This window comes from Alligator mississippiensis, chromosome 3, assembly GCF_030867095.1.
Source record: "Alligator mississippiensis isolate rAllMis1 chromosome 3, rAllMis1, whole genome shotgun sequence".
NCBI classification, from domain to species: domain Eukaryota; kingdom Metazoa; phylum Chordata; order Crocodylia; family Alligatoridae; genus Alligator; species Alligator mississippiensis.
The window spans coordinates 299,766,634-299,779,542 of record NC_081826.1 but is presented as its reverse complement, the minus strand read 5'-3'; the positions used below and the strand labels follow the sequence as shown (position 1 = coordinate 299,779,542).

Sequence of the window (12,909 nt, the reverse complement as noted above, 5' to 3'; positions counted from 1 at the left end):
AGAAAACGTTAAACCAATATAAAAATCCCTGCTGTGCCTCCCACTTCAGCGCAGTGCGCAGCTCTTGTCACCGCACCCAAGAAGAGGTAGATAGAGTAGAACTAGAAAAGGTCCAGACAAGGGCAACAAAGAGGAGCAGGGGGATGGAAAGGCTTTCATACAAGGAGAGACGGAAATGGCTGGGAGATATGAGAGAGATCTACGAAGTCCTGAGTGGTGTAGAAAAGGTCGCAGGGTACCCTTATTTGCTATGTCTCATAGTAGAAGACGAGCAGGCAGCAGGCTTCAAGCAAGCAAAAGGAACTACTCTTTCTCCAATGCATAATTAACCCGAGGAACTCGTTGCCACAGGGAGGCCAGAAGCATGAGTGGCTTCAATACTAGGTTAGATGGGTTTATGGAAGATGGGTCAGCCAGGGGCTGCTAACCACAACAGGCAGAGGTACAACCTACTGCTGGGGACAGCAGATGGGTCTGGTTACCATGTTCTTTACGCTCTTCTTCAAGAGGGGGGCGGCCAACCTGCAGCAGGGTGCTGTACGGAGCATGGGCACACGGCAGACCGTGGAGGGGACAGGCGGTGCAGACCCAACAGGGCAGGAAGCAGAAAGTGAAGTGCCAGGGAGCACAAGGCCAGGGAGCGTAAGGCAGAGCAGCAGATCAGAGAGGGGCAGGAGAGCAGAGTGGCACACAGGGAGAGTGCAGGGCTAGTCTGTGGCCTGCCAGAAAGGTTGGTGCCCCATTGTTCTGGAGCATCCACGACTTGCCGTTGCCAGAGACAGGCCTGTGGGCTGAGCCAGCACGGATATTGTGACGTTCTTGGTTTCTTATGGCAGACCTCCCCGTCGGCCTCTCCTCTCCTGTCCCTCAGAGATGCAGCCTGCGCTGGTGCACTCAGGACCCTTTTGGTCTGACTGCCAGGATGAGTCAGGAGACGGCGTATGCTACACACGCTCCGGGAATCTGACTACCCGACTTTTACGTAGGTGCCGTTATAACATTTGAATCCTTTTTCTCCAGCAAAGGTCTGACATGCCGTGTAGTAGGCAGCTACTACAAAGCAACAGAGCTAGATTCAAAACATCTGTGCATCAAATGAAAGAGCTGCAGCTTCCCCGCAACCTTAAACTGTCAGGCCAAGGTTTTTCCAGCACCCACATGCCTTAACAGGCTTTGAAAATCGGAGTGCCGAGTTTCCTACGTGAACTAAGATGACTACAACTAATAAGTGAAGGGAAAATGTGAACATCTTGAATACAGATATCAGTAAAGAGAAACCAGCCTAAAAAACTACAATAAGGTGCTTTAGATCTCCAGTAAAAGGACGGGGAGGAGAGGAGGATAATACAGCACAAGACCAACGTCTAATTAGCTAGCAGCAGCCGGGACAAAAGGCAGCCAAAAAATTCAGCATTGCATGACAATACGGAGGAAAAAACTTCATCAAAGCAAAATTCTTTTTTCAGACAAATGTTACATGAGGCACCAGGGAGTGTTTCAGAGCTTGGCAAGAGAGTTTTAGACCCGACAGAATCGGTACCCAAGGCGCAGTTTTAAAATAAGCAATTGTACCAGCCACAGAAACTAAAACTCCAGGAGTTTCCATTTGAGGCTGCCTTGATAAAAATGCGACATCCCAGCTAAAAGATCAGAGATCTTGTTCTTTAATATTAAAAATCCTTAGGAGGAAAGTTCAAGCACTTTTCTTCTCTAAGCTTAGCAGGAAATGTTTCCAAGAAGTGCCGCCAGAGAAGTTAAGTACCAAACAAAAACATTTTATAAAACCTCTATAAAGACTGCAGGCAGAGATCCGGCCTTTTATTGCTGAATGCCGTCCACCATCTCCATGTGCCTGTGAAACCCACCTGGTCCTACCAGGTGATGCCCTGGCCTCAGGGATACATGTCTCCGATCCCTGCTGGCTGGATGACAGCATTCAATACGCTTGAGCATGAAGCCTCCAGTGCAGAGGGCTGCAGGACAGCCCCTCAGCGCCACGGGCTCTTGCTCACCTGTCCTCTGCTGTCTACACTGACTTTCCATGAGATAGCAAATCCAGTTCAAGGTCTTGGTCTTCATCGTCAAGGCAATCAATGCTCTGGGCTCAGAAGAGCTAAAAGAAAAGCTGAATCTCCAGGATAAAAACAGTCAACCACTTAACTCTGGCACAATACTGCTAAGGCTTGACCGAGCAGGGGACAGTTTGCAGAGGGGCTGGCGTGAGACCGCAGAATGAACTCTCCAGTAACTAACAGCCAGGAGACACTTTCCCATCTCCTGCTTTCTGTGCAAGCTGCCCTCATTTTCCCTGCCTTTTCTAACATAAATAAGCGATTGCATATCTCTGTTAAACCCCCTTCCAAAACAACGCTCCAGCGCACACACTTCTCCCCATCAGCAGAGAATGAGAGAACAAACATGACAGATGCTAGCGGAGCTGCTTAATAAGCGGCTGCAAGCTGTTGAGATCCTACAGCGACGAGCGCGGTACGAGACCTGGGATGGAATAGCTGACATCCCAGCCACCTTCCCCTGGCGGCGGTGTCCGCTGCGCCGAGCACTTCAGCTGCACGTGGCTCCCATGTCACAGGAGCCCGAACGGAGCTGGGAACCGAACCCAGGCTGCCGGAGCAAGGCCAGGTTCCTTCAGGCGCACGCAGGCTCCTCTCGTTCTGTGCCCGGATTAGAAGATCTGAATTAAGCAAAAGCTCCTGGACAAGCATACAGGGGATCCACCTAGTTCCCACTACATGAGGGGTTAACCCCAGCTTGTCTTCCCCCTCCTTTCATCTGATGGAGAAGGGAAGAGCTGCCTGGAGATGCACAGAAGGCAAAAAATGCTTGGGAGCTGGGGGCCTCCCTGTGCAGACACTGGATGGACCCCACATGGGCTGCTTTGCTTATGTTGCCAGATCCCTTCATGACGACTCTCTCCTTCGGTACGGTCTTTATGGCTTGTTACTGGCTCTGATTTCTGCTCTTATTCTCCCCACTTGTACTCTCCACCTTGAAAGCCAGCCCTTCAGTTCCTATCATGATAGCCTCCTGTACTGACTTAAGGCCCCTCATGCACTCCCCAAATTTCTGTTTGTTCTCTGAGAACAGCTCCCAACACTGGCTTCGACCCGGGCTCGATATATCTGCCAAGCACCCAGTAGTGATGAACGACACCTGGGAAGCAGACACTCTCTGCTCTGCACTGATGAGCAGGGAGACCGCAGAGCTGTCCTCCGAAAGCTGGTAGTGATACGGCTTTGCTAACCGCTGTCTGTCTTGGTCCTTTATTTCTTTACCTTTCTGTTCCCATACCGAGCCTGAAATCCAAGGAGCAAAAGGCTGCTGCGGCAGATACAATCTCGTAAAGGGACGTGAGCCGCAAAGGCCATTCGTCTGGCTGTGGGTGACTGTGCTGGAAGGAAATTGCCAGTCATCAGAAGGGTAACCGCCAGCTGGCACGGCAGCCGATTATTGATGAAATGTCTATTCTTCTCCTAAGTGCACTTGATACAATCAGCTCTACTGGGAAGGTTTCATTGTGCATGCAGTGAGGTGGGTCAGATCAGGGGGTGAAGGGCAAGGCTGACTCAGTTTGTAACCAAACTCATTCACCAGCATCAGCAAAACGATGGGGAATAGCTTTCCAGGCGTAATTCCAGGTGCTCCTTTTGACCTGTGAGGTCCTAAATGACCTAGGCCCTACGTTCCTAAGGGGCAGCCTTCTCCCTTATCGAATCATAGAAAATGAGGTTTGGAAGGGACCTCAGGAGGTCACATCTAGTCCAACCCCCTGCTCCAAGCAGGACCAGCCCCAACTGCATCATCCCAGCCAAGGCTTTGTCTACCCGGCTCTTCAAAACCTCCAAGGATGGAGACTGCACCACCTCTCTGGGGAGCCTGGTCCAGTGCTTCACCATCCTCCTAGTGAGAAAGTTTTCCCTAATATCTAACCTCAACTTCCCTTGCTGCAACTTGAGCCTATTGCTCCTTGTTCTCTTATCTGCCCATCATGATCCCAAAGGTCAGCCCGCAGCAACCTCCTGCAAGTACCACGGATACACCAAGTGCACTTGGCAAAAATGCACGCAAAGTTGTCCTCTGCAGTGGCTCCTCCGTTCTGGGCTTCCCTGGCTCTTGAGGCCCCCAGAGCCCACACCCAGACATCTTTCAGAAGCAGGATAAGACTTTCCCATATGAGCAGGTGTTTAGCAAACAAAGCCAGGCCGAGATATTGTTGAAGGGGTCTCTGTTTTACATGGATATCCCAGTTCCCTTTAAGTTGTTTTGTTCCCTTGCTCTCGCGCTTGGTAAATTATTCTGCCTTCTTCTTGTAAGCTGACCTGAACTTTTGTTGCGGAGGGCAGCATATAAATCAAAGAAAGAACGAACGAACACCTTGTTAAATGGTCTGGATCTGGCTCGGTGAGGTACTGTCATTCATTACCGAATCATTGGAGAACCGAGTCACAGCACAGAAATTACAAGTGGAAAAGGCCGCTCAGGCTGCACTGGCTCACCGGAGCGCCCGTTAATAATCTCAGGTGTGTTTTACTCAGTCTGGATTTCAGTTTCAGGAGACGGAGCTTCCACAAAGTCTACTGGGAGGTTTACACAGTCTGCTGCCTTGCAGAGATAAGACACTTTCCTGATGCTCTGCCTACACTTCCCTGTGGCAGATTTCATGCTATTAGGAGCTTTGCCTCTTTCCTTCCGTCCTATGCATTAATATCAAGTTCCAGTGGAAAGGTGCTTGGCGAGGTATTTTAATGCAGCAGGCAGGGGTTATACCCATTAAAGTGCACATCCGCACCCTGAAATGGTATCCTGGGGTCCCAGGTTCATAGTGCCCCCGTGACACCAGAGCAGAGAGAATAAATTAACAAGAAGTAATAGCGGTTTTTCTACCTGGCAGCTCTGCGTGGGGGGTCCAAAAGTCCAGTTGTTTCCTGTCTACCTGGCATCACTACCAGTAAACCTGGCCCAACTGAAATGTATTGTCAGTGCAACTGAGTGAAGGAGAAATGAAGGAGAAAAAAGCTCCAAACAGCAGTGCTGTGGGGTCTGGCTCCCCGCAGCAGCACTGGCTTCGCACTGAATAATAACACCCTGCTTTCTGAGGGCAACATGTGACTTGCGACACATCCGAGAGTGGATCTGCTGGGGAAGAAGATCCTTTCTTAAGAGCGCCAACAGAAGCACACTTTGGAAATGCAAACAGCCTCACTTATCAACCCCTTCTTTGGTATGCTCAGATCTCTGAACCTGCCAACGTTTTAAGCTGAAAATATTCTTGTGCCCAAAGCCAAATGATGGGAGAGCGACCAAAAAAACATTCCCCTGCTATAAATACTTCTGGCATCTTCAAAACAAGCAGGCTCAGAAAAAAATGGCAAAAGTCTGAAGCAGGCCAAGGAGACAGAGTCCTTGCCAAGGATTGTCCCCTTGGCAATGTGACGTCTTCCCCACAGAGGCTGCTCAGATTTGCATTTGCACAGATGCTGAGCAGAGCCAGCTGAAGCCGCTGTTGTAACGTACATGGATTTTGTACAAGGGGATCAGGAGTATCCAGACATGCGGCTGTCCCCGGGGGGGCAGGAGCTGTTACAGCACCTCACCATTAGATAGCGATGGAGCAGCTAATGGGCAGCTAGCTAATAGCCTGCTTGTATTTACCAAACAGATACGCTGTACCGGAAGCAGACACACGACACCGAAACTGGTGTATTTTATGCCGGTAAAGTTTTAACCATGCGTTTTCATGGATAATTCTCCATAGGATTGTGCAAAGATATCCTGGTGAACAGTTTTCTGTCATCTGTCTGCTGCATTTCTACACCAGTATAACAGATGCTATCTCAGCGTCAGTATTTCACCCATCCACAGCCATAAATTCACATTGTGGGCCAAACTTTGGCATTTAGCTACTGGTCTGAGTAAGCGGTGTTGCACAGATACACACACCAAAGACTGCTCAAAAAATGAGATGCCCTCTGACACTGCCCTGAGCTAGATACAGACACAGGTCTTGACCTTTTGTTGACGGGATCGTTATGTTGATTAAATTGGGTTTCCCCTGAGCCCTGCTATCAGGTGTGTTTTCTCTTTAGGCTTTTGCTGTCCAGTCACAGCTCTGGCATATTTTCTCAAGCCAAAAAATACAAGCAGTAAAGGTGGGGACTCAGTGCTCCCACACCCAACAACCCATTCACTTCTCATGCAATATGAGACTCCAGGTCTAATTAGCATTACATACCATTATGAAGCATTGGCAATTTTCTTCTCTGTTCTTTTAAAGACATGACAAGGACATTTAATTGAAGGAACGGCATTAATCTCAGGTAAACTGGAGGTTTTTGCCTTGTGCCTGATAGCACAACACTGAACGTTAGCACCACACTGCAAAGATCAACTCAGCGGGCCTGGAAAGTTAAAGTGGCCATAACTACAGTCATGCTGGGAACTGAAAGAAGTTTTCTAAGCATCAAAGCAGGAAGGCTCTGGAAACAGGTTTCCAAAAAGCCCAGCAAGTCTCACGTTGGCGCACATTCAGTGATGAAAGGGATTATATGAAACGGAGACCCGTTACAGTGGGGAATGGCCCAGGAGGACTCTCCCAGCCCCATATTCCCATAAAAGCTTAGAGTTCAACAGCTACAGTAGCTTAGCTGTACTGCATACAGGTGACTGTTGTCTCTTCCCAGTCGTGGCCTTAAATTAGTTGTTTAATATGTTACTGACATTGCGTGACTTTGAACATGTAATTCAAACGCCGTGTTAACATGATCCAGCATTTCTTCATTATTTATACCGCAGTACAGCTCGATGCATGGAAGGTATTTCTCAATGATGTGGGAGGCTGCGACTGTACATCTTGCAAACCAGGGGCCTGGTATTTTAGGCAAAAAAATCTATAGGGAGGCCTTTTGCATTTTATAGTGGTTATGTTAGCATTGGCTTTGCTTTATTAAAATGCTTGAGCTCACTAAGGCAATACTAATTCACTACAGATTAAGTGGTAAAAACAGAGAGAACTGCCAGGTTTTCTATTCTAGTCTGAAGACATTTGCTTCCCACTTTCCCCCTCTATTGCTAAAATGCAGGCATTGTTTCAAAAAGAAAGAGTCAGTCAGCTCAGAAAATAAAGGCTTGGAAAAAGCACGTTTCCTTCATTTTTTGGCAAAATTCTAGATTATTCCAGTGCAAAAGTCACAGGCCAAGCCCTGCAGTCCCTGCCAGGAGTATGAGCTCAGCGAGGATGGCATGGCTTGGCCCAAACAGAGGAGCAGCACCCACTCTTACAGAGAGCTTGTTAGAGGAACAAAGCCTCCTTAAATTATCTTCGAGAAATGAGGTCTCAGATTTTAGAACCTGTTAGTGCTGAACAAGGATTAAGTTGCAAGTGTCTCAGCCATAAAACACTGCCTGTAATGTTCCTATTTCTCCCCACCTAATGAGAAGAAAGCCATCTTTCAAACTTTTGGTGGTTGCTGATGGATGTGTGTGGCTCAGAGCTTCTCCAGTGGGAACACAGTGTGTTCTTTTGATTGCTTTGCAACAGCCTGGTGATGCACTTGTTTTGCTAACAAGGTTATAAACTCCTTCTGGAGCCCTGCTCCAAGAGCACAAATACTCTACCGCCGAGCGGGACTCAGCGTTAGGACCCTGCAGCCTTTGGAAACACAATCTAGGAAGCCAGAGCTGCAGGTCAATGCCACCTTCAAAACGAAAAGTGGCCTTCTCATCTACTGATGTCCAAAAGGTGTTTGCTTGGCCTTTCCTGTTTGCATCTGCCTCCCTGGAGCTGCCAGTTCTTTGCCACCAGTGGGCTACACTCCTGCCAGCTGCTATGCTGAGGGCTGCTTGGCCCCCTGCTCTCCCATGAGTTGGTTAAGTTGCACTTTGGCAGCTAATCTAGACATGTGACTAGCATTTGGGCCCACTGAGCAGAGTCTAGATCCTCCTGCTCTTGTGGAAGGCAAGTGATTCTGTGGTGGCCACAAAATAGAGGAGGGAGAGGTCAGCCCCCCTCCCACCTATTATCCCCAAAACCTAGTGGTTAGGGCACCTCTCCAAGGAGCAGGAGACCCAAGTTTAGGCCCCCAGAGACAGATATGTTTGGATTTCTATTTCCCCCTCTAGCAAAGTATCCCAGCTGCTGGCCATGGGTGAAGCACAAGAGCAGCCTCCTGGGCCAGGAAGAAAGTGAAGCAGAGAGCTCCTGGCTCAGTGAGATGGACACTGCCCTAGAAGGGAAAGGGCTGCAAGTTCTGTTCCCTGCCCTAGTGCTCCACTGTGGGCCACCCAGCTCCTATCAGATGCAGAAATGTGCTGGTGGCAGGTGCAGGAGGCAGTACCCAGAGCACCCGCCTTGCTAAAGCTGTGCCCATCTCACTGAGACATGTGGAGGCCTGGTCCCACATAGCTTTCCCTCCTGGCTGCCTGGGAGGCAAGCACCAACAGAAGAAGAGGGCATTCTTGGCAATGCCTAGCCTACAGGTAAAGGCACGCTGCTGTGAAGTGGGAGATGAAAGCAGAAATTCCACTTGGGGAGCCTAGAACCCGGACCTCCTACTCCTTGGACAAGTGCCCTGACCACTAACCTATTCGGCCAAAAGACGGGAGAGCCCTCCTCTGTGACCAAACAGGTGCTAGTCATGGGTTTTCTGGGCCTTACGTGGAGTTTACATACCTGCCTGGGTGTAACAGGCCCACAACAATGCACCCATGTGCTGTGCTCTCCAAATCATTTCCAAGTGTTTGCTATGATCATCCATAGCAGCTGGACACCAGACTGACTATGAGGTATTGCAGCCACTGCAAACAGCTGGAAAATGCTACCGTGTGGCTGGAGGGGCAGCCAGGTGCTCCCACAGGAGGGTCCGTAGATGGAGAAGTCACCGTGCCAACTGCACCAGAATCCTGATCAGTGGCCGCGTCTACACGAGATGCTGACTGAGCAGTAGCTCATTGCTACAGTAATGAGCTGTCAGCACCACCAAAAAGCCATTCGGGGATGCGACTGTGCATTAAAACCAGTTACTGCGCGGTGATTTAGTATTTGTGTATGTAAGTACTAAATGACTGCTCGGTAACAACAGCACAGTCAGTGTCTTGTGTAGACGCAGCCCGTGAGTCTGAAAGGAGCAGGACTTCAGTCATTTAGCTGGTGCTGAGGCCAGGCAGTCTCAGAAACAGCAGGAGAGCAGTGGTTACCAGGAAAGTTCTTCCCATCTGTCTCTGGGGCCAGGGGAAAATATATATGTGTGTTTACTGGGCATTGGGGAGAGAGAAAACGTGTTGGGGACTGGCCCAGCTAAACCTGTGACCAGGTAACTAAGGACATTTACTCTGGAAAAAAGTGCTGCCGGGTAAGAAGGGAGTGTAAACTTCTGAAGTTTCTGCTTGGGGAGTTAACTGCAATATTCTGTTTCCATCTTCCATGTGTCAGCAGCTGACAAGTGCCATTCAGGCTGCGTGCGACCCCAGGCTCTCTGGGAACCTCCTGCAACTAGAGCCCCATGGCCCTGGTGACCTTCTGGGACTCTGTTCAGAGGTAGCTGTAATAACATGGAGGCATTTAGTTGGGGTTTGGTTTTATCTGGCACACACCAGACCTCCAAGGTATGTCTACACTACATGTAATGAGGTGTCTGCAGCATGGCTAGCTCTACACTACCTAGTTCAGGTAGCAATAGCAAGGCAGATTCAGCACCAGGGATTCAGAGCAAGCCAGTGACCCTGGTCCATATCCACAGTCCTCAGCATGTCTGTGTAGCCCCTGCTGTAAGGTCTGTGCTCCCGCACCTCCACTCTGTTGTTACCCAAACTAACCACATTCAAGCAGCACAAGTACATCTCCCTGGGCTGCCAACACCCCTTCAAGTGCTGTGTAGACACAGCCTGATGGCCAACAGGAGCTAGCACCAGAGTCAGCCCAGTTAAAACATTGCCAACTGTGCACGCTCTTTGCAACGTTAGCATTGCCCATGGATGTACACACATGGCCTGCCTATTCCTACCCCTGGGCTGCCAAAAACCTTTCTGATCTATCCCAGTGTAGCACGTTTTTGTTCCCAGCTACATGAGGCACTGTCATCAGGTGTGGGGAGGAGGTTGGTGTACAAGTACCCTTTGATGTGGATTAGGTGCTCTTTGCATCTCATCCATTTCCTGCTGCCTGTCAAAATCTAGTCCTTTGCTTTACCTTTGGAAAATAAATAGCCTCACATGCAAGAACATACAGGAGAAACTAGCTCCTCCCCAGGGAAGAAGACATTCATCTTAATGGAAGTGAGAGAAAAATAAGCGTTTGAACCACGTTCTGCTGACCTGCTTAGTTTCTGTTGTAGCTCGTTATTGCAGCCAGTCCCTACGGGCTTCCATATATTGCAGAAGTATTTATTAGGCCTAAAGTTACCAGGCAGTAATTAATGCTGCTGACAGATGCACAGAGACGGATGTACCTGTTCATCCATCCCACTCCCGTTGCTGTGGGGTCTGAACTCAGTCCAGTTGAGCATCATCCTAGATGAAAGGAAAAGCAGGACTCCCCGAGAGGGCACCCACCTGCCAGACGGGGTCTGTGTGCTTCCCTGCCTTGGCAGAACTCTTGTAGCTGGGCTGGGAGTGTGGCTTCTTCAGGTTGTAGATGGCCACGTTGCCGTCATAGAAGCCCACCGCCAGAAGGTAGGGGTAGTCGTTATGGATATCAAGGCACATGATGCCGCTCTCACTGCTGAAGGTGTACTCGGGGAAGGAGGGGTTCTTCATGCTGTACAGCAGGAGCATGCCTCGGCTCTGCTTCATGAAGTCATCTAAACAAGAGAAGCAGCACATCACAACGTGAGCAGAGACCTCCCTACCTCCAAGCACCTCAAGCGTTGAAGGATGCAGTACAGCAGCAGTTGTTAACATGGTCTCAAAAGGGAGCTTCCTGTGAGAAAGAATTGTGAATACATACCTTTAAATGGGGTGGGAAGGACAGGACTGAGCTTCCCTCATCAGGGACACGCATGAATCAATGCCTCCCCGCTTCAGTACTCCAGAGATTGGACATAGTGGCCATCTGGCCAGGCAGCAAGGTTTGTGTTTTCACTGCCTTTTTAAAGGGGAAGGGTTGACTAGCCAGTGAAGAGTGAGTCTGAGTCTTCTGGTCGGTAATTCAGTGCACTGGATTTTTATGCACACTGCACACGTGCTCTCAGAGCTCAGGATGCCTTATTAACTTCTGTCTCAAGGAATGAAATTCTCTCCCCTGCTGTCTGCATTTAACCCCTTAGAGCATGTGGCACCAACACACTGATATACGGTGCACTGAACAAGCTACCGCTGCTGATTTCTAACCCCTCATCCTTGTTTTGTTACTGCGATTCCTTTTTTGCCAAAATTGTTTCCCTTTTTACTTGTGTTCCCCTCTCCCTTCTGTTGTCTGAAATTAACTCTCACCTCCCGGCATGTCTGCTCTCCTCTCTTTACTAGTGGTCGGGCATTTATCTTCTCTGTTTCTCCCTAGTCCTGATAGTGCCCTGAAGATCTCAGTCGTTCTTTTGAGACTGCTCCCCAGGCTCCGGAGGAGTAGGAAGGCTGCTAGCGCAGATAAACTCACCAGAGGCCAAGAAGGAGCTCTGTAGAAATCTGCAGAAACAGAACTCTCCGTGGGCACCTCAGCCATCTCTGCTAATGCTTTTCTTGCTGCTACATGCCCTCCGGCACATGTTATTTGGGAAGCAAATGTATTGCTTGATGGAAGGATGTTTGTCTTCAGGGGCATGCTGCATGCCTCTACACAACAAGAGTGAGCTCCTTAACATTATTTCCTACCTCGCTTGAAATGCTGACCAGCTCTGCAGGACAAAGGGTCAGGGAACATGTTCCCCTGAGATAACACTACTTTCAACGACCTCTCCAAGCAGATGGAGAGCACTCTATCCCTGAAAGGTGAGATACTCACAGATGGGCACTCGAGCATTTGTTTGATGGAAACCTCGTGAGTCTGAATATTTGTGAAGAACACTGGAAGTCACCCATGCCCGGATAAAACTGTTACTCTGGCTTCCCGTTTGTACTGCAAAAACCTTTTCACTTTCTAAACACAGAACAATCCTTTCCTTCGGCAGCTAAGGGAGCAGGAGGGCAAAGTGGCTTCCTTCTTTTGAAACAGAAAAGAAAGACTCCTACCTCCCTGTCATCTGAAACACCCCAGAACCATGAGGAGAAACATGTTACAGAAAAGAAGGGGGAGATTACTACCAGAAAACCAGTTCAAAAGAAAGGCAGAGGACACGGTGGCACTTCAGAGATGGAGCAGGCTCGGTGCCACACAGAACGGTCCAGCACCCCTGGCATTCAGCTCCAGGCTGCTCTCCCACTCCGACTGTCCTGGTAGGGGATGGGACTAGGACCAATGGTCTCAAGCTTCAGCAAGGGAAACTGAGGTTGGAGATTAGGAAATGAAGGAATCTTCGTCCTGGGAAGTTTCGAAGAGCTGGTTAGATGGACGCTCGGCTGGGATGGTTTAGTCAGGGCTGATCCTGCCTCGAGCAGCAGACTGGACTAGGTGACCTTGGGAGGTCCCTTCCCTCCCTACTTTCCTATGATCCTAACCGTTAGCAGTATACCAACACTTTTCTCTAAGTGATCTGAGAAAGGCGTCCCTTGGGGGCCGGAAGCTTGTCTAACATTTCTCCCAGTTTTAACCTAGGTCCAATACAAGAAATCACCAAAGAAACCTTGCTCCTAAGCACACGGAGTAGCCCATGGTGCTGTCAGCCCCGGAAGCACAGGGCTACCCTGGAACAGGAGGGGGCCAGCAGGATGACTTCTGCTGTCCTACAGCTTCCCAGAAAGAGCAGGGAGAGAGCTTGGGCATTTTGCCCACATAGCAAGCGTATTTCTACAGGGCTGTCAAAACAG

General features: G+C 49.4%; 1 protein-coding gene across 4 annotated transcripts in view; it reads right to left on the bottom strand.

Moving 5' to 3' along the window:
- The window catches only part of DNAI1 (dynein axonemal intermediate chain 1), a 214,096-nt gene that overhangs the window by 116,105 nt on the left and 85,082 nt on the right, over positions 1–12,909 (bottom strand). For all 4 annotated transcript variants that reach the window (XM_019480027.2, XM_019480028.2, XM_059725327.1 and 1 more), the window contains exon 13: positions 10,564–10,811. In XM_019480027.2, coding sequence (XP_019335572.1) covers positions 10,564–10,811 — 248 coding nt within the window. The remainder of the gene's footprint in view (positions 1–10,563; positions 10,812–12,909) is intronic.